This window comes from Hyperoodon ampullatus (assembly GCF_949752795.1).
Source record: "Hyperoodon ampullatus genome assembly, chromosome: 11".
NCBI classification, from domain to species: domain Eukaryota; kingdom Metazoa; phylum Chordata; class Mammalia; order Artiodactyla; family Ziphiidae; genus Hyperoodon; species Hyperoodon ampullatus.
The window spans coordinates 101,616,855-101,638,176 of NC_136924.1; the positions used below are offsets into that span (position 1 = coordinate 101,616,855).

Genomic DNA, 21,322 nt, shown 5'->3' on the forward strand with positions numbered 1-21,322 from the left:
CCCGGCCTCCTTTTCCCTTTCCCTCCGCAGTCTGTCTGCTGGGAAAAAGGATTTGGCTTCCTGGGGCTCAGACAGAAAGGAGGGCGGAAGGGTGTCCGTGTGCCGGGCACCAAACCTTTTGAAGCCTTAAAGCCCGTCTGGGTGGAAACTATTATAGAATTTCAAAGACAGACCAGAAATATCCACCGAATGCGGCGGGCGGGTCTTGTCTTGATCCTAAATGAGCAGATAAACGTTTCGATGACATTTTTGAGGTAATGGGGGAAATTGAGTATGGACGGGGAGCTAACTGATTTGGGGTAGGTTTTGTTAATTGCGGGACCCCCTGCAGGAGGCGCCTGTTCCTAGTCCCTGCAAAGCAGCCCCCCTGCCCAGCAGTGACCTTTCAGGCCTCCCCTCCTGGTTCAATCTCCAAAGGTCGCCGGTTGGTTGGAGCCTCCCAGCTTTGTATACACTACATTTTAGAAACATCACCTCACCCAGGAAGGAAAGCTTTGAGCCAAGATGGTGCTTTTACCTAATTGATTCATTTACTTGAGTGAACATACAGATGTGCTTAAGAGTCACTCAGGGCTGAAAATTAATAAGTACACGTGAAACGGAAATGTGATGACACCCGGGAATGTGTGGCTCAGTCCAGATGCTGTGGGAGAGGCCTGGGCTGCTGCAGGGGCTCCAGGAGAGAGCAGTGCGGGGAGGTGGGGCGGCGGGGGGATCACGGAGCAGGTGGTCCCCACTGGGTCTGCAGTCGAGGAGTTGGAGCGGGAAAAGTCACTTCGGGACCATCCTGTCGTCATGGACACAGAGCTGGACAAAACCAGGGGGATGTCCATTCATTGATCCAATAACTGCTTATAAAGCACCTACTGTGTGCCGGGCCCCCTGGCCCATGGGGGACAGAGAAGGCCACTGCTCCGGGGGCCGCCATTGTAGTGGGAGGCAGACAAGGAGCAAGAAAGCAAGCCAACCAGAAAGGAACCATCAGGAAGATCATAAAACCAAGGGCCGTAGTGGAGGTACCAAGTGGGCGGGGCTGCCCTGGCTGTCTGGTCACTAGGGCCCCTTTGTGGGTGTGACGTCTGGGCTGAACCCTGAGTCAGAGGAACCAGGTGTGTGGAGATGATTGAGGGAAGAGCTTTCTAGGTGGAGGGACCAGCAAGCCCAGAATCTCGGGCAGTCGCACCTGTCTGCAGTGGGGCCAGAGCAGGCAAAGGGCCGGGGGCGGGGCAGGAGACGGGGCAGAATCAGGTGGGACGGCCCCCAAGGCCACGCAGGGGGCTGGGTCCCGGCGGATGCTGGGGGGACCACAGGGGTTTCTCAGCCCACCTCTGACTTACCTTGCAAAAGACTCGCTCTGGCTGTGGTGTAAAAACAGAGTGGGACGGGGCAGTGGGGATGCTCATGCAGCAGCGCAGGCAGGGGACTGGCTGGAGGTGCAGAAGGGGCGGCCCTTGGGGGTGTTTGGAGGCAGGGCCGGCTGGACAGAGAAGCTGGAGAGGCGGGAGGGCGAAGGGTGGCTCCGAGGACCGAGTTGAGCCAGTTAAGAGAAGGTATCAGCGCGGGGAGTGCGTCCCAGCCTTGCTCTGCAGGTTGGCCTTTTAGGGCGGCTGGACTCTGGGGCTACACGGAGGCCCGGATGCTCCTTGAGGGCAAGGCCATGGCTTTGCGTCCAGTGCGCTGTGGGCCCGAGGTGTCAGAAACACTATTTTGACTTGAACCGGCCATGAGCAGAATCACAGCGGTGAGCATGGGGCCCCGGGCGGCAAGGCCCGAGGCTGGGCATTTAGCTCTGCCCGCCACGTTTTTCCTGCTGAGTTCTGGAAGTGCCATCTGGAAAGCGGCCGGGCCTTGCTTTCCCCGCTTCTCCAAGCCTGTGAGAGCTGCGATGAGAAAACAGCACCAAGAGGTTCCACGGGCATCGGGTGTCTGGGCGGTTGGCTGCCCCCCGCAGAAGGAGCTCTACCTGACTTCCCCTAATCCATCACCTCTCTTCTCATGCGTCGTACATGCAAAGCATCATGTGCTGGCAACCTGACCCTTTACAAGTTTGGTTTGTCCTTCCACAGTCGTTTCCTCTTAAACATTGCTCGCAGGACAAAAGAGTACACACGATTCTCCACGAGGACCTTAGAGGTGCACAAACCTGGCAAACGTGCTTTTCTATAAACACAGATGATTAAGTAAGCATTCAACTACCTGTTCTCAGATATTCCTGAATAAGAAAGTGTTGGGTCATTTAGAGCAAAACTGGAAAGAGGACAGCGCCAGGCGGGACCTGAGATCCTCCCGTTCAATTCCACGTATAGAGGCCATGATGTAAGCCCACTCTGGCTTCACTGGTCGTGCTTTAATAGGAGGCCTTGCCAAGGTTAGTTAGGAACCTTCAGGCCCCTCCTGGACACCACCTTCCATTGTGTGCCAGTCTTCTGCTGAAACTATTCGTTGCCTGCCGGTCAGCTCTAATTACTCGAGGGAGGGAATCTGATCTGTGCCTGTGATCTGCTGGTCCTGCTGAGAAGCCTTGGGCCCTTGGTTGCCTCTTGCTTGATAAAGAACCTCTTTCCGTGCCAGGCTCTTTTGCTCCGCCCCACCTGGCTTCGTGGGAACCGGGAGGGAGCACAGACCTGTGGCTGGTCCATGAGGTCCACCGCCCAGAGCCATCTCTCCACCGGACCTTCTGCACGGTCCCCTTCCTCATAAAGCCAGTGCTGTTAAATCATCACCAGGAAATGAGGCTTCCACGTGCCAGGGGGTTTCTCTCTGCAGGGCTTTCTGCACACGAAGAGATGGAGCCAGGTACATTTAAAGTCACGCATCCGAGGCGTTTTTGTCCCAAGTGCCAGGTGGGTGTGGGAGACCGGAGGTGCTGCTGGGATTCACAGGAAGGTCCTTCTTGGGCGCAGGCATTCAGGAAGGCCAGGTGAAGGTGCTGTCTGAGCCGGGGGTGCCCACAGCTCTGCGGAGGGGCTGACGGGCAGGTCAAGCAGGGAGAGAGCTGAGCCACCTTCATGGAGCCCCCGGACACGGGCTTTAACAGGAGAACTTCATCCTCTCACAGTTCTGGAGCCTGGAAGCCAGACATCGAGATGCCAGCAGGGCCGAGCTCCCTCCAGCGGCTCTGGGGAGAGTCCCCACTCTGGCCGGCCAGTGCAGTCCCTTCGAGCTCCTCGTCTATTGCAGCCTCAGCCCCATCTCTGCCTCCGTCCCTCTTCCCTGTGTCCCCTCACAAGGACAACAGTCCCCGGAACGAGGGCCCACCCTCGTCCACTGTGATAGCGTCATAGCTAATGACATCTGCACAGATGCATTTTCCAAAATAAGGTCACGTGCTCACTTCGGCAGCACATATACTAAAAACTGGAACGATACAGAGAAGATTAGCACGGCCCCTGCACAAGGATGACACGCAAATTCGTGGAGCGTTCCATATTTTTTTTTTAAAATTAAAAAAATAAGGTCACATCCTGTGGCTCCGGGTGGGCGTGGATATGGGGGGATGCTATTTAACCCACTACAGTGAGTGTTTAGAGAATAGTTTGATGTGAGTGGAAAGTCTGTCGGGAAATAACAGGCAAAGAGCAGACGGACTGAGGAAGATGCTAGACACTAACTTACAGTCCTGGAGTGTCTACCATGGGTGGAGATTGTAAGAGCACCATTCTGAGGTACATACGTGCTATTATCCCATCTCACAGATGGGGAAACTGAGGCACAGAGACACTAACTTAAACAGCCAGAAAGAAACAGAGCCAAGATTTGGATCAAGGCATGCTCCTAACTTCCATCCCCTTCTAAACATTTTTAAGTACCTTGGACAAGAACAGGGTTTGCAGTTTCCTTCCATGGCCAGTGAGCTTGTCTGCCTGTGGTCCACATTCAGTGTGGCCGCTGGCCTGGAGAACAAAGTGCTTCTGTAACTGGTGTCAGCGTCTAGACCTTTGGACGGAGGGCCTGTTACGGCAGGATTACGGCCCGACTGCCCCTACAGCACAGTGTTTTCTTGTATTTTCAGGAATAGGGAGAATGTTGACTTTAAGCTCCTGGAACATTCAAGGATGGGGTTGTTTGCCGGGGTGTCAGGTCAGCTGAGCCACGCCCTTTCCCCTGCCTGCAGTCCAGAAGAGCGAGGACACTTGGCAGTGCCCCAGTCTCACCTAGTCACCTGTCGCTAGTGCCTGACAACTAGGATGACCAACCACCCCGATTGGCAGGGGACTGAGGGTTTCCTGGGATGTGGGAATTTCCATTTATAACCAAGGACAGGGGGGCTTCCCTGGTGCCACAGTCGTTGAGCATCTGCCTGCCGATGCAGGGGACACGGGTTCGAGCCCTGCTCTGGGAATATCCCACATGCCGCAGAGCAACTAGGCCTGTGAGCCACAAATACTGAGCCTGCGCGTCTGGAGCCTGTGCTCCACAACAAGAGAGGCCGCGACAGTGAGAGGGCCGTGCACCGCGATGAAGAGTGGCCCCTGCTCGCCGCAACTAGAGAAAGCCCGTGCGCAGAAACGAAGACCCAACACAGCCATAAATAAATAAATACATACATACATACATACATACATACATACATACATACATTTTTAAAATGAAAAAAAAATAAAAACAAGGACAGGTTCTGAGTTGGTCACCCTACTCTCAGCCCCCTCTCGTGTGCTGCCCAGGAGTCTTCCTGTAGCAGAGAGGAGCTCCAGCCGTGCCCACGGGGAGAGAGCTGGGTGTCTTGGCTGGTCCCCTTCGTCTCCAGAGATGTGGATGATGTCTGATTCCTGTCCGTAGGAAGGCATCTGGAAGGAAGCCGCATGGTGGTAAAAATAAGCGGGAGGGCTTCCCTGGTGGCACAGTGGTTGAGAGTCCGCCTGCCGATGCAGGGGACGCGGGTTCGTGCCCCGGTCCAGGAAGATCCCACATGCCGCGGAGCGGCTGGGCCCGTGAGCCATGGCCGCTGAGCCTGCGCGTCCGGAGCCTGTGCTCTGCAACGGGAGAGGCCACAGCAGTGAGAGGCCCGTGTACCGCAAAAAAATAAAAAATAAAAAAAATAAGCGGGAGCCGTGGAGCTGTTTAGAGCAGTGCTTTTTTCTTGCAGGAGAAGAGGATGAGGAGGAGCCTGAGATGCCTGTGGGCCCCCGCCCACGCCCCCTCTCTGAGCTGCACCTGAAGGAGAAGGCGGTGCCCATGCCAGAAGCCAGCGCCTTCTTCATCTTCAGCCCGAGCAACAGGTGTGTGCACAGGGCTTTGCTCTCTCTGTGACACAAGCCCAGCAGGTGTCAGCGCCCTCCAGCCTCTGGGTGGTCCTGGGACTCTCCCAGCTCCCCACAGCTTGTGTAAACAGGCACGGATTTAGGGAATAGAGTCCTGGATTCTGAATCAGAAGACCTGGGTTTGCTTTTCTCTCCATTTTGTGACATGTGTAAACTCTGTTTCTATTCTGTTGGTGATTACATTTAACTTAACAAAGCCTAAAGTTGAACAAGATGCGAAACCTTCTTCTGCAAAATAGAAGGAGTTAAAATAGTTAGACTACTTTAACTCCTTCCAGACCTCCTACCTTACGTGTTATGGTTGATGAGTATTTTGGTCCCGACCTTTATTTCCAACACGACAAGTCAGACATGAGTACCTGAGTAGACAGTGTATGTTTGGATTTACATACCACTTACTATTTTATCTGTTCACCATTTTTTTATGCGTCTCAGTCCATCCTTCGGCAATCATTTTCTTTCCTCCTTAAAGTACATTGCTCAGAAGTTCTTTTATGGAAAATTCACTTGGCCTCTGTTTATCTGTAATCCTTTCCATTTCTTGTTCTTGAAAGGTAGTTTGGCTGTGTACACACTTTCAGGTTGACGGGTTTTAGCCTTCAGTGTGTTGGACGTGTTCTTCCACTGTGAAGTCGGAATGCCTACGATTGTTCCTTTGTCAGAATCTGCCCCTTGTCTCCAGTGGCTTTTAACATCCTCTGCTGTCTCTGGGGTTGTGCACTTTTACCACCATGGATTTCTTTCCATTTATCCTGCTTGGAATATGTTATGTTTCTTAAGTCTATGGATTTATATTTTTGTCAGTTCTTGAACGACATTAAAGATTAGGAAAAGAATAGCTGCTTCTTGGAAAGTTGCAGGACAGTCTCTTTACACACTGCCTCATCTTCCTTCTCTCCAGCTGGTCCAAGGAGACACAAGTTAGACCTTCCCATTCTTCCCTTCCCAGCTCACACATTCACATCTTCATATCATTCATCTCCTAGTCTCTTGGTTGGAATTCTGGGTCATTTCTTCAGATATATCTTCCAATTTCTCAATTCTCTCTTCATCGCTATGTTACTGTGTAAACCAGTTTTCACATCAGCTTATATCTTTTCACTTCAGACAGTTCCAGGTCTTGCTTGGTTTTCCAGCTCCATCTGTCTATGTCTGAGTTTCTTGTTGATTCATCATCTTTGTGGTCAAGTCCTTTATTCCATTAAACATTTCAAATATAGCTGTTCTATAATGTGTATCTCATGTTTCCAATATACACAGTCTTTGGGGAGGGGCCGTCTAAGTCAATTATTTGTAGTTTCTTCGATTCCCATCTCAGTGGCTTCTCTTCTTGAGTGTTTAATGATCTTTGATTGTGACCTCAATACTTCGTCTTAATCAGCAAGATTCCCATGGACCTAAATTAGGACCGGGAAGCTTTCGTCCAGATGCTCCCTGAGGGCATTAGCTCTGCCTAGGGGTCCCGGGTGCCTCCGCCCCACCTCCAACTGGCTCGAAGTTTCCTGACAGCAGTGCTGCCTCTGGCCTCGTCAGGCGCCTCTGCCCATCCCAGCTGCATGTCACACAGACCCCAGCTCAGTGGACTGGCTTGTTTGTTTGGGGAGGATCGCTGCAGACCTTTCCTAACTCTCGTGAAACCAGAATTGTCTCAAAAAGCTTGTCCTTTCCAGAATTTGGTGCTTCTGCATCAGTAAGGTCTCTCAGAGCATTTAGTCAACCACACGCCAGGAGCAGAAGCCTGGAGGCCGGGTTCAAACCCTGGCCACACACACACACACACACACACACACACACACACACACACTGTGTCTGGGCAAGCCTGTCCTTCCCGGTGTCAGTGGGTTTTATCTATAAAATGAAGACGATAATCACACCCTTCTCCCCTCCTACTGTCAAGACGACACAGTATAAATGACACCCTCGGCGTCCGAGGATCTACCGTGAGCGCTCGGGGGTCAGGTGTGTCATTCTTTGTCATTGTGCCGAGGTGAGGGATTGACATACTGCCACGGGAGCAAGTCCCCTCGGAGTCGGGGCGCCCGCGCTTCTGGGTGGCTCTGTTGCTCCCTGTACAGAAACATATGAAGCGGATCTTACAAAGCCGTTATTTTTAATGATGGGAAAGACGTCCCCAAACGAAAGCTGGTGGGTGGTATCACAGCAGTGTGTGAAATGTAGGGGCTCCCAAAGGTCTCAGGCGCCAGCCCGAGGCCCTGTGGGTGGGCCCACGGTGTGGCGGGCGGTGGCGCTATTGCTCCGCTGCAGCGGGACGTCTCGGGGCTGAAGGAGCGGAGGCCCCAGCCCCGTGTGACGGCCCCTCCCGCCTCCCCTGCAGGTTCCGCCTCCAGTGTCATCGCATCGTCAACGACTCCATCTTCACCAACCTGATCCTCTTCTTCATCCTGCTCAGCAGCATCTCCCTGGCTGCCGAGGACCCCGTCCAGCACACCTCCTTCAGGAACCACGTAGGTACCTGGTCCCCTGCACCCCACCCCCGCCGTGTGGCCCCCAGCTTCTGTGGCTGCCCAGCCCCATCGTTCAGTCCAGAGCCCAGCCCACATCTCAGGGTCAGAGGCACAGCAGACATTTCCTTAAGAGATGAGAGCTGGGTGGAAACCCGTCTTAGGACCGTTAGCAGGAGGAGACCATGGACCCAGCGCCTCAGGCCAGCCTGACGGGCCACAGCAGACTCCACGGCCCGCGGATGTTCCCCGGGGGTCCACCTCCCCGGAACTGAGTGGTTTACACCTTGCCCTGAGGTACACTGGCCCGTCCTGGCCCCCGGGGGGGGCAGTGGCAGACGGGTGCTCTGATGAGGCCGCCCTCGTATAGGGCCTCAGTGACCCTCTGCAAAGCCTAAACTAAATTTGGAGACCACCCCAGGCTCTGGTGACCTACATCATAGGCCAGAGTAAGACCTGCCATATCTCGAAGCCTCGAAACTTTATCAAATCCCAACCAGGTGGACACGAAGGGAGGAGTCCACCACCTGCCAAGCCAGCCGGTGGTCCTGCAGCCTGCGTGGTCCAGAGCTTTCTTACTGGGAAAGGGCTGGCCCTTGCTCTGATCCGTCACCTGAGACGTAGTAAAGCATGAACCCCGGAGCCTGACCCTAGCCTGGGGTGCACCCTTCCGCACCCTGAAGGGCACAGCAGCAGTGTAGGGTCCCACGAACCTGAGAGACTAGCTCGTCACGCCAATGCGAATTAAGCCTTTTGCAATTTTATGCAGAGATAAGCAAACCCCATGCTGTCCTTTGGACAAGCATCCCAGCGGTCTGATTTGGGTTTGTAAGTAAACTGAATTCATGAGAAAAGCACCCAGCCAGACCCAGGACCAGTGGAGTCGGCCCTGGAAGCTCCCCTCACAGATCTGGGGACTTCGGGACCCAGTGCCGTGCCAGTGCCTCTGGTCCCCTAACCCGTTCCACTGTCTCCCCATGGAAAGGCTCCCTGCTTTGGGAGTGACTTCCCTGCTGGTGGCCCCTCCTCCCGTCCTGCTTCTCCCATCCCTGCCCCATCCCCACCCTGTGTCTCTTTGTTTTACAGATTCTGTTTTATTTTGACATTGTTTTCACTACCATTTTCACCATTGAAATTGCTCTGAAGGTAATGCGTGCCCCCTGCTCCTGCCCTGTCCTGTCCTGTCCTGTCCTGTCTGGCTGCCGCTGCTCTGCTGCTAACACACGCTCTGTTGTCCGGTCACTCGGAGCCACTAATCTGGTTGTGCTTATCTTTCAGATCCTAGGCAACGCGGACTATGTCTTCACTAGTATCTTTACGTTAGAAATTATCCTCAAGGTAACGCACGCGGCAAAGCCTCCTCTCCGTGCTCTCTGCCCCTTTTCTCTTGCTTCTTTCACTCGTTTTTACTCTCAAGTCTGAAACTGGAGGAATTTGTGCCCCTCACTCTGTGCCTTGTGCACAGTGTCGGACTGATGCTGGCCAGGCACCACCGCCCCCCACCGCCTCTGGGAACCACGCCTGCCCCGGGCTGGAACCGCCCTTTCCTCCTCCTGCCCAGAGGAGATGCCACACAAACAACAAACGTGGGAAAGCTCCGGGCCTCCAAGAGTCACCCTGCCTGTGCCCTGGGGACGCCTGTTGTCAGCACAGGCCTGTGTGGTGGTGATCACGGGGCCAAGGCCAGTGTCCCAACTGAGGGCTTTGGACAGACCCTGTAGACACCTCTGAGCCCTGGGTTACCCCCAAGGCTCTGCTGCCTCACCCCTTGCCCCAGGCCTGGAGGAGGGAGCCATGTTCTCCAGGGCTCAGTGTGGAACCCAGAGCTCAGGGCTGAGGGGCTGGACCCCCAGGCCCAGACCCGCTCCAGCCCTGTGACCCCAACACAGTAGAGCCCACGTCTGAGCAGCTTCGGATGACAGGCGTTTGCCCTAAGCTTTATTTTGTTATTTCTATTAATATACAATTAATATATTACTTACATCTAGTCTGTTGGGGTTTCCAAGTCTCCCAGGCCACCCGAGCTTCGGGGGTGAGTTCCGAGTCGAGGGAGTGGGTGTGACTCCCGTTCTCTCCCAGAGCCTGGGGGTCACCCTCCCCATGGTTGGCGGGGCTGCCCCACTCGGTGCCTCCCTGGGGTCCGAGCTCCTCCCACCCTGCACGTGTGGCAGCCCCAGACCCTCCCTCCCGGCCTCCTTCAGGTGGGGACGGCCTGTCACATCCATGTACAACCTGAGCGGTCACTTCCGCGTGCCTTCTTTTTTTTGTCCAGACCCCCTGGTTCCAGCTAACCAGACGCTAACCAAGAGGAAACCAAGAGTGCTCCTCGGGTTTTCTCTCTGACCCCGGGGGTGGGGAGAGGGAACGAGGGCCGCCCGGCTGCGTGGACGCCCTTCCCTGGGCTCCAGACTCAGGAGGCGCACAAACACCACACTCTTCCCCGGTCTCAGCCCTCCCGGGAGCTCCCGGGTGGGCCTCAGCGGCACTCCTTTTCCTCCAAGGCTGCCGTCTCCTTACAAGCACGGTGCTGGCGAGATCCTCTCTCCCGCCCACCCTCTCCCTCTGCTTCCCGCTTCTACGCTGCCTGACTGTGCCTCTAGGTGGAGCCCGGCCCCAGGACACTGCCTGCACCTCTTCCCCGGGGGGGGGGCCTCTGCCCCGCCCGTGGGCCCGGCATCCTGCCCGGCGGAGGTGACCGCCGTGCAGGAGGGGTGTCCAGTGTCAGGGACAGTTGGAAGGCCTGGGCATGTTTAGCCTTGTGGGACCAGGACAGTTGGCCTGAATGATGCCAAAGGCTATCACCTAGAGGAGGAGGGAGGTGGGACCAGCACCCGCGAGTAGAGATTGCAGAAGGTAAGATGCGTTCAATGAGCGGCATCGCCGCCCGGAGAGGAGCTGGCTGGACGGAGGGGCGTCCTGCCCTCCCAGCCCAGAGTTCAACCCTTTTCTCTCCCCAGCGAGGCTCTTCCTGGGCAAAGGTTAGGACTTGAGGAGCAGAAGCGGGGTGGGTGGCATCAGCAGACAGGGTAAAAGGGGGATCCTGCACTGGGTACCTGACTCCCTGGATGTCACAGGGAACTTTCAAATAAATGCCCCGTTTTCCCAGCGTCCACCTGCCCTTTCTCCTATGGCCACCCTTCCTCTGGCCCTGCCTGGGTGGACGGCCTGCACACACACACACACACACACACACACACACACACACACACACACACACTCGCCAGCCTGCGGGGCTCAGGGCCTCTCAGGTAACACAAGCCATGGAAGCACCCGGGCCTGCACTCGGGGGCCCAGACGTCCACTAAGAGACAGGGCAGCAGCCCCTCCAGATGGCAGGCCTTTGGGACAGATCTCCAGCTGTATTTCCCTGCAACCCTTCACATAATCCACCCACTTCTAGAAGCTTCTGCAGGACACAGGTGCCTGAGTCCCCTGTGACCCCCTCCTGCAGGAGATAAGTGGGAAGAATTAGGTTCCAAGGGCTATTTTTGCCAATTTCCCCTGTGTCTGCTTTTGAATCGCTCCGCAGACAGGCTGCCTTGCGCACACTCTGTTTCCAAAGAGATAGATTGGGCCCCAGGTGACCAGGGAGCTGCTCCCAAGCTCTAAGCCGTCAGCTCCAAATTTCCCCCTTGGGCTGTCGCTTCACGGCTATGACCTTTCAGCCCTTCACCTGGAAATCCACTGGCCCTTAGCTCACGTCAAGGAAATCGGACTGGTGTTTGTGGGGCCTCCACAGCGGCTCTAGGCTGAGCTCCGAGGGGGGTGGTGACAGCAAACCCAAGACAGTCATCACCCCTGACATGGTCCCTTCTTAGTCTCCAAGGGGCTTTCACGTGGTTCTCCAGCAGGCGCCTCACAAGGGCAGGGAAGGGGATGCTACTTTACAGAGGGGGACACTGAACATCCTCCCCCATCACGGGAGGGACGCAGAAGCCAAGTCCTAGCTATCCGGCCGAGTCCAGTTCTCTGTAGAGAAGCTCGCCTGGCATGGAGCTTGCCATCTGCAGGACAGTGACCTAAGGGCTTTACGTGTAATTCCCGAGGGCGCTTACAACCCTCCAGGGTAGAGGATGTTGTTGCCCCATTTCTCAGATGAGACTCAGGGAAGTTGAGTAACTTGCCCCGGGCACTCATAGTGCAGAGGGTGGGATTCAAACTCAAGTGGCCCGGCTCCAGAGCTGTGCTCTTACTGTGGTGTCCACGGCCACTCTCAACACACGGCTCCAGAACCAGACAGTGGAATGGAGCTCAGAGTACTAGGCATGGGTCATCAGCACTGCCTGAGGCTGGGAAGTGGACGGATGCGGGTCGCCAGCGTCCTTGGTAGAACTTCGGGCGTTAGGGTCTACCCGAGACTGAGGGATTGTCTGGGACTAAACCAGGAAAGTCCTGGGAAGCCAGGGTGGCTGGTCCCCACTGGGGGTGCCCCCAGAGGACCGTGTCCTAGGCGGGCCCTGAGGTGGAGCGAGCTTGGGGGCAGGGGGGTGGACCTGAGCCTACAGGGGCGCAAGGGCCGCTGACAGTCCTGGGCGGGGAGCCTTCAGGGGCTGCAGCCGCGGCAGCAGCAGAAGCTCCTGGCACCGTGTCTCCTCCTGTCCTGCCTGCCCCCCAGCCCTCCGTCACTTCCCTGCTCTTCACCTGGGCCCGGCCGGAGGTGCCGTGTGGGGAGGGCTGGAGTGAGGGGTCTCTGGAGCCCAGGGGGCTGCTCATGCCGCGCCTCCCCATGTCCCCCCAGATGACCGCCTACGGGGCCTTCCTGCACAAGGGCTCCTTCTGCCGGAACTACTTCAACATCCTGGACCTGCTGGTGGTCAGCGTGTCCCTCATCTCCTTCGGCATCCAGTGAGTGGGGCCCCCGGGCCCCCGAGGGAGGCGTGTGCTGGGGACAGTGTCGGAGAGGACAGCCGAGAGCCAGGGCTGGGGGGAGAGGACAGCTGGTGGCCGGGAGGCCAGCCTGTGGCCACGGCGGACCTAGGCTGGGAGCGGGACGGGGCCACGCCGGCGGCTGCGGCTTCTGGCATCTGGGTCCTCTGTGGTGGGACCCTTGGGGTACATTGACCCAAGCGAGGATCTGTTTCCATGTGTGGATCTCACCCAGCAGGCGGGCCCGGCCCAGTTACGAGAGAGGAAGGTCTCCAGGGCCCTCCCACCGGCTCCGCGGGCACCCTCAGCCCAGGCCTGCCGTGGCCACGGGCAGCCCTGACTCCCCCCGCCCCTTCCTCTCCGGCCTGCAGTCAGAGCCCCTGAGGAGGGAGGGAGAGGGAGGGAGAGGGACAGGGACTGGCCCGCACTCCTGGCTGCGCAGGGGAGTCACCGGAGCAGCTTTCAAACAAGACCTTTGCCCGGACCCCTCCCGGCCCCCAAGCTTTGATTTAATTGGTCTGGGCTACAGCCAGGGCCTGAGGGATTTTAAACGCTCTCCGGACAGTTCCACCTGCAACCAAAGCTGAGGACGTGCTCAGGTTTAAAAGGGTCTCATGACTAGTTTCTCCCGAATTCTACCAGCTGATACCGCTAACCCTGTACTTAGCTTCCAAAGCGCTTTCCGGACACATTCCTCTCTGACCCTCACAGGACCCATGAGGCAGGCAGGGTCAGGGATGTTATCACTGGTTTATAGACAGAAAAACTGAGGTCAGGACCTGGGACTTGGCCCGGGTCACCCCAGTGGCGGAGCAGAAGCGTCTGGGGCTTCATCCCGAGGCTGTCCCCGTGGTCGGCCTAGAAGGAGCGGAGGTGGAGGCATTCAGAGTGAGACCCTTTGCTTGGAGCATTGTTATTTTGCCCCAGGCTGTCTGCCTGTGAGCCTGCGGGTCTAATCCCACCACTGCCACTAAATCACTTTGAACCTCGAGCCAAGAATCCCCCCTCAGTCTGGCCTTTCCATCCCTCGCATTGTCCCTGAGATGCTGGGATGATCGGGCAGCCCTTTGAGTCCCTTGTGATCAGAGTTGTGGACCAGAGACGTAGGACTTGCCCCCATCCCACTCTCAGCGGACGGCGCCCTGACGGGAGGAAAGAGGTGGGCGCTTGCTGACGGGACCGCGTGTTTTAGGTCCCAAGGAGGGTAAAGGCTCTCCAAAGGCGGCTAGTGCGTGAGGGTGAGGGACACTTCAGAGAGCCCGCCAGCCCGCCGGGGTGAGGGGCCTGTGTGCCCCTGGAGGGCAGAGCAGTGGCCTGTGCTCCCAGGGGAGCCGGCTGGGCCCTGGCGTCCCAGGTGCGCGGAGTCTGTGGTGTCAGAGCTGTTGCCTCTAGGCCTGGGTGTGCTGTGCACAGAGTGAGCGTGACGGGCAGCCACCTGGGACTTGGGTTTGCAGGTGAGCACAGGTGTCTCCTCCACCCGAAGTCCCACCATTCGTACAGTATTTCTTCAAGTTCATGATAATAAAAGCCACCCTGTATTCACATCACAACATGTGCTAGTTAGGCTGCTAGATGGTTCGTGTGCCTTTTCTCACTTAATCCTTGCAACAAGCTCGTGAGGTGATCACTGCCCCGTTTTACAGATGAAGAAGCTGAGGCTCAACAAAGTTAGGAAGTGTATGTATCCTCAGTGGCCGGGGTTTGGTGGAGCTCTGCCCTGCCCTGCATGTCCTCGGCACGGTAAACACCCCCCGAGTAGCACATTACACTGCTAATGGCTCGTGGGAAATGCTTTTCCCATGATTCGCTCACCAACAAGAAAGTCCCCGGCTCCCCGGCCAGCTCTGGGTCCCTGCAGTGGGAGAAGAGAGTAGGAGATGGTGCTGGGGCGAGAAAGTCCCCAGCAGACTCCCCAGTTTCTCCATTTGGGCTGGGACTTCCTGCCAGGAAGCGGCTCACCCTCCTCTGCTGCTGGACCAGGAGCAGGAGATGCTCACCCCCGCCCGTCCTCTCTCCCAGGTCCAGTGCCATCAACGTGGTGAAGATCTTGCGAGTCCTGAGGGTGCTCAGGCCCCTGAGGGCCATCAACAGGGCCAAGGGGCTGAAGGTGAGCTGGGCGGGCCTGGGCGGGAGCCCCCAACCCAGCAAGGCTCAGCCTGGGGGTCCACGTGAGGTGACGGGCAGGCGGGCGGCAGGGACAATAGTCAGGCTCCCGGGTCGGAGCCGGGACCCTCCTGCCAGCACCTCAGCCCCACCTCCCATCCCGGATCCGTGATACATGGAGCCACAGCAGAGACCCCCGTTCACAGTCCCAACTTCTCAGCAAAGCTTTTGCAAAAGGAGACTACCTGAGCCCCAGGTAGTGATGAGACCCCTGAATTGCTGCCCCTGGAACATGGGAAGTTAGCGGGTCTTTGGTCCCTGTGGTCACCTGGAGCCCAGTGGGACGTGGGTTTCACCAGCCTCCATCTCCCTGTGACCTAGGAGGACACTTTGCCCCTTTGAGTGTGATTCCCCTGCTCGTGGCAAAGGGCTGCCCGCACCTCCTCTGAGAGGCTCGTGGCAAAGGGCGCTCAGCCAAGGCCCCAGACCCGACCCGCTCTGTCCACCTGCAGCACGTGGTGCAGTGCGTGTTCGTGGCCATCCGCACCATCGGGAACATCGTGATCGTCACCACGCTGCTGCAGTTCATGTTCGCCTGCATCGGGGTCCAGCTCTTCAAGGTGCGGTCCTGGCCGGATCTGTGGCCCTGCATCCTTCCCGCCCACCAGCTTCTGGGACCTGGACGGGAGCTGGCAGAGGGGACACGGAGGGGACGGTGCTGGGTCACACTGGGGATGGATGTGGCCTCCCCACAGCCCCTCCCAGCTTCCAGACCCGAGGAGGACTAGTTCCCAGACCAGGGGAGGACTAACTAGTTCCCAGACCAGGGGAGGACTAACTAGTCCCCAGCCTGAGGAGAGCAGCGCGGAGGCAGGGGCCTCCATCGCCACCTGGCCCTCTCAGCCCCGGCCCTTCCTTGTAGAGAACGGCAGAGGGACTGCTATCCCCCCACCCCTCCATGTGAGTCACCCACCGAAGCCCGCGGGGCTCCCCGTGACCTCAGCACCGAGTCCCCCCAGGGCGCTGCAGAGCCCCGGTTTGTCTGGGTCCTCACCCTGCTCCTGGCGGGCCCGCGGCGACGGGGAGGCCGGGTCCCTGGTTCCCGCCCTTCTCTGCCTCAGCCCGTCTCTTTCTGCCTTCGTCCACCTGAAGCTCTCCCCCCACCGTGGCGTCGTGCCGTGACGTCCACCGCCGAGCTCAGCCCCTAGCCCTGCCCATGCCCCCTCCCTCACCAGACCTGCCTTGTGGGCCCAGCTTCGCCGCCTGGGCTTCCCTTCGGTCAGGTGCCTGAGGCCCAGGGCGTGTTTGTGCACCGACCACTCTGAGTCCTGACTTCCCGTCTGGGCTTTGCTCTCCTTGCACTTTGGTCCCGAGACCCCAGCGCAGAGCTGGCTGCAGAGAATCACTCCTCGGTGTTTGACGGGTCCCTCGATGAAGGAGCATCTCCAGTCACTTTGCTCTTCCACCTTCCAGGGCAAGCTCTACACCTGTTCAGACAGTTCCAAACAGACAGAGGCCGAGTGCAAGTGAGTACGGCCGGGGGGCAGCCAAGCTGGTTGACTGCAGGCGGTTGGTGACTTGTCCTGAGAGGAGGGATGGCCCGTTCTTTCTCTGACAGCAGTGGTGGCTGCACTTTTACCCACGGGTTGTCTGGTCCTATTGACGTAACACGTGAGATCATCTGTTCCTGAATATTCCACCCCTGACATCTTCCCAGTGGCTAGAACTATGGGTTTAAGCTTAGCCAGTTTCGTCCCACCCCCAAGCCAGGGGGCACTGGTGGGTAGGCTGAGGGGAGATGGGAGACCCCAGAACGAGCCCTTTCTCCCTTCCTCAGGGGGAGCTACGTCACATACAAGGACGGGGAGGTGGAGCACCCCATCATCCAGCCCCGCAGCTGGGAGAACAGCAAGTTTGACTTTGACAATGTCCTGGCAGCTATGATGGCCCTGTTCACCGTCTCCACCTTTGAGGGGTGGCCAGAGTGAGTATGCAGCCCGGGCCAGTCTCAGCTGCCGCCCCGCACCCTTCCCAGAACCCCTACTTCTCTGGCTCCCCATAGGCCATGGCTGCCGCCCGAACACCACTCTTCTTCTTCTGGATTTCAGAGCTTCAGCCCCAAACGAGCTCCTTTTAGCTCCCCTCCCCGACCTAGACTGAGCTGCAGTGAAGTCTGTCATCACCCTCATGGCATCTGGGAGTGGAGGGGGCCCTGGGTCACCGTAGGACTGAAGGCCAGCACTCCCGGCAGGCACGGACGTGGGTAGAGATGGCGGAGGTGCCCGCTGGTTAGACCCTGCCCAGGTCTCCTTGGAGGGAGCTGTGTCTGATTTACAGAGGAAAGTTCCTGCAGAGGCAGTGCTGCCAGGCCTGGACCAGCCTGGTGGCCCGTAAGCTGCGTCCCCTCTACCAGGCCTGTCCAGGAGGGGCTCCGTGTATCTCTGTACAGACACCTGCTTCCCTCACGCCCCCATGTGTATTCCGGTGACATGATCATCTGAAAGTCAGGAAATTCTAGATATTTCTAAGTCAACAACAGCACGTGATCTCAGGCGAGAGGTACCATTATTAAATGGTAAAATATCAGTACTACCTAGAGAACAGCCAAGTGCTGTGTGGAGTAACGGAGGTGGGAGAGGAAGGAAGCCCGTCCGCGAAGAGAAGCAGCCTGACGGGCACGTAGCCCTGGCCCAGGTGGGCGGCAGACACAGGCTACCTGAGTGTAAACCAGACCGTTGCTGATGATCTGAGTGAGCCTGGGGCATTTTTTTTATCAAGTGTTTCTATCTAAATGGATACTCGTTCTCAGATTTATTTTATGTTCACTGTAACACCCTCCGAGTCTCTGCCAGAGAAGCAGCAAAGCTGTTTCAATATTTACCAAGATCTCCAGCATTTGAAATCAATGGCCATGACTCGTGTCACACTTAGACAGTTCCTGCCAGTTTCAAAACACCTTCACATACGTTAGATCAACTACCCTGCCCGGTAGGAAAGTCCGGAATTATTGTCTCCACTTTGCAGGTGAGGAATCTGAGGCTCAGAGAGGTTGAGTGGTTTGCCCAAGTCACACAGCCGGTAAGAGGCAGGGCTGGGGCTTGAACGCAGGCCTCCTGACTCTCAGCCTGGGGCTGCCTCCGGCTCCCCGGCCCCGGGGCGCTAGGAGCAGCGGTGTCATCGCCCCCGCCCTCCGCGGGCTGTCCCCCCCAGGCTGCTGTACCGCTCCATCGACTCCCACACGGAGGACAAGGGCCCCATTTACAACTACCGCGTGGAGATCTCCGTCTTCTTCATCATCTACATCATCATCATCGCCTTCTTCATGATGAACATCTTCGTGGGCTTCGTCATCGTCACCTTCCAGGAGCAGGGGGAGCAGGAGTACAAGAACTGCGAGCTGGACAAGAACCAGGTGCCACCGGGGGCCAGGGGCCGGGGGTGGGGGCTGCAGCTTGGGCCCCCGGGGGAGGCTGTGGTCGGGAGAGAGCCCCAGCCCCGCCCCCGCAGTGTCTCCTGGAGGCCCAAGGGCAGAAGGAACACAGACCCTGCAGATCCAGCTTGCAGCCGCGCTCAACCAACAGGGTCTGTTAACAGCTCCTCAGGGAGACTCGGTGGCGGGTCTGGGGGCTTCTGTGAAAGAGCCTCTCGCCCGCACCTAGAAGCCGATGAGTCAGGAGGTGCCCAGGGTGGGGCGGCACTGTTGATAGAGAGGAAAGAAACCACAACAGTGAGAGTGGAGGTTTGGGGCGGGGAGAGGACGGCTTAGACACCACTGTTAGATGGTTTCTTCTAGAACAGAGAGACCGTGCCCGCAGAGGGCAGAGAGGGCTCCAGCAGGAGGGACGCGGCCACGCCAGCCCTGGGCTGAGCTCCGCGGCCGGGAGGGCAGGCTGGGTGTGCGGTCAGGAGGCCGGGAAGCGTCCACGGGAAATGTGTCCCGTCCATGGGGGCCTCGAGCTCTGCTAGGGAAGGAGCACCGCCCCCCGTCAGGCCCGCTGCAGCCCTTGCGGCTCCGATGTCCGCACCTTGGGCCTAGACTCAGCATTCTGGCCGCTGTGTGGACTTCGGATTGTAAGGAAGCCAGGAGAGAGGGAGGCCCATTAGCAAGTGTAGGTGAGAGGTGACGGTAGAGGTGGAGAGAACAGAGCTGGTTGGGCTTGGAGGCTGGGGTGAGAGAAGGGCCTGGGTGACCCTGGTCCTGACCTGGGCTCCGGGCACAGCACAGAGATGGCCGGAGTGTAGTCAGCCCAGGATCCCATCCCCTGGCCGTGAGCTGTGACTTCTGGTCTGCGGACCCTGGCAGATAAGGAAGGTGGACTTAGGACAGGAAAAGAACATTGAGGAGAGACAGGCCCCCAGGAGAGTCTGTGGCTGGGAAACCATCAGTGGGAAGACAGACTGTCAATCAGTCAGCAAGTATTTACCGAATGCCACTGAGCATCCGCGGTGTACAGCAGGCATCACCGAGATGGAAGGAAGGAGACACGGACCCCCTGGCTACGTTCTGATGGGGACTAACTAGAAAGGGTCTCTCCCCCGTCAAGGGAGGGATAGAAAATCAAAAAGCGTCCAAGTAGCAGCTCAACCTATAAACGAGCTAGAGCAATAGATGATGTCTCTCCCTCCCAGAGAACCCCACCCCTGGGGTGTGCAGCTTCCTCTGCACCCACCCACCCCCACCGCCCCCATCATCCGGGTTTCTTACCCCCGTCTCCCCGACCCAGCGGCAGTGCGTGGAGTACGCCCTGAAGGCCCGGCCCCTGCGGAGATACATCCCCAAGAACCAGCACCAGTACAAGGTGTGGTACGTGGTCAACTCCACCTACTTCGAGTACCTGATGTTCGTCCTCATCCTCCTCAACACCATCTGCCTGGCCATGCAGGTCGGTCCAGCGGGCCGGCCGTGGCGTCTACCAGTGGGCGTGTGGGCGGCGTGTCACCATCACGCTGGCCAAGAGGGCGGAGGGGGGCGCAGCTGGAGAAACACAAGTGTCCCTTCTCGAGGGTGGAGGATCCCAGGACCCTGGGTCGATGAGATGGAGGGAGGGAAGTGGAGCACAGGTGACCTTGAAGGGGCCGTGACCGTCGGGGGACGAGCCGGGTGGAGCCCCCTGAGGGCCAGGAGGCCGGCAGGGCTGTCCCCCGGTCAGGGCAGGAGCGCAAGCCTCTGCGCAGCTGCGCTGGCGGCGACAGCAGAGATGGGAGGGACCTGCAGGGCTTCCTGAGTCCACCTGGCCCCACGGGGGTGCTTAGCCCCCCGGGCTGGGTGCAGGAAGGTGTGTGTTGAGGGGTGGCTGGGAGCAGGGAGCCCCGGGCTCACTTCATGGTCCCCCCGCCCCTCCAGCACTACGGTCAGAGCTGCCTGTTCAAAATCGCCATGAACATCCTCAACATGCTCTTCACTGGCCTCTTCACCGTGGAGATGATTCTGAAACTCATCGCCTTCAAGCCCAAGGTAGGCCTCTGAGACGGGCCTCTGGTCCATGGTGCCAGGGGGACAGGGTGGGGGACAGTGGGTGCAGAGTCTCAGCGAAGGACCGTATCCTCCCGATGATAAACGCTCCAGCTCCGGAGCCTGCAGGCCTCGAGCCAGGCGAGCTCCTCGAAGCAGAATCTCAGCCCGCGGGCCAGGCCGTGGTCTAGACCCTGGGAACAGGGACATGCCTGAGCAAACCTCCTTGCAGTGTAGGCAGAATGGTCCTCGTCCCCCCACCGTGGCCCCGGCCCCCGGCACGTCATCTAGAAGAGACTGGAAACCACACCTCTCGAGGCCCAGCCCCCCAGACCCACCCGGACTCTGTTCTCTCCCTGTTTCGCCCGCCGCGCAGACTAAGAGCCTGGCTGTAAGAGCTGAGCCGGGGCTGCGTTTGCTCAGGGCTGGGTGTCTGTTTGCCCACCTCAGGGCTGCATCACTGCCCCCTGTACCTTCCAGTACGGGACAGACCCGCAAATGTCTCTGCTTTGCTACTTGTAAGTGGCTTCTAGGAGAAAGGCTGGGAGAGAAGATTAGAGCCATTGGCTGAGTGAGGCAGGACCGGGCAGGTTGGATCCCTGTCACTTGGATTATCTGTGCCCTCCCCAACCGACCTGCCCCTGGGCCTCAAGGACGGTGGGTGACCCTGTTCAAGCAGGCCTTCCATCTCTGGCCCTGTAGACAGGTCAGCATCGCCGGCGTCCACTGACCTGGGCTTCACAGGGGGCGACTGCCCCGGAGGGGGTATCCCAGTGGCTTGGAGGCTCCCAGCTGCTGCACAGCTTTGGGGGGCGATGAGAAGGAACGTCTTGTTACTAAGAGGATCGGCAGGGCAGCTTTCCAGACCTTCCCTTCCCCACTGTTACTAGTTTGTCCAGACGCAACGCAGGTCAACGGGGGGTGAAAAGCAGGAGTCCCTGGCCCTATATTCCATTTCCATTCAGATGTTCACCTGACCCAGGACTAGCCGGGCCAGGAGGGGTGCCCCTTGGCTGTCAGATCCCAATCCAGTGCCAGGATCTGCGTCGTCTACTCTGAATTAACATTCCACCAACAATTCTCAGTAACCTGAAGTGCTACGCGCACCTCGTCGCGTGGAATCCTCAGGACGCCTCTCCAAGATAGGTATTAGCTCCTCGTCTTAGGGAAGAGGGGAG

At 58.1% G+C, this 21,322-nt stretch overlaps 1 protein-coding gene across 1 annotated transcript in view; it reads left to right on the top strand.

The window, feature by feature from the left end:
* CACNA1C (calcium voltage-gated channel subunit alpha1 C) overlaps positions 1–21,322 on the top strand; it is a gene marked incomplete at its 3' end in the record, with an annotated part of 148,632 nt that overhangs the window by 76,432 nt on the left and 50,878 nt on the right. Inside the window, exons 14-24 of the mRNA XM_079714279.1 lie at positions 5,087–5,219; positions 7,597–7,726; positions 8,810–8,869; positions 12,462–12,568; positions 14,609–14,696; positions 15,205–15,312; positions 16,166–16,218; positions 16,530–16,676; positions 17,903–18,104; positions 19,417–19,575; positions 20,037–20,147. Coding sequence (XP_079570405.1) covers positions 5,087–5,219; positions 7,597–7,726; positions 8,810–8,869; positions 12,462–12,568; positions 14,609–14,696; positions 15,205–15,312; positions 16,166–16,218; positions 16,530–16,676; positions 17,903–18,104; positions 19,417–19,575; positions 20,037–20,147 — 1,298 coding nt within the window. The remainder of the gene's footprint in view (positions 1–5,086; positions 5,220–7,596; positions 7,727–8,809; positions 8,870–12,461; positions 12,569–14,608; positions 14,697–15,204; positions 15,313–16,165; positions 16,219–16,529; positions 16,677–17,902; positions 18,105–19,416; positions 19,576–20,036; positions 20,148–21,322) is intronic.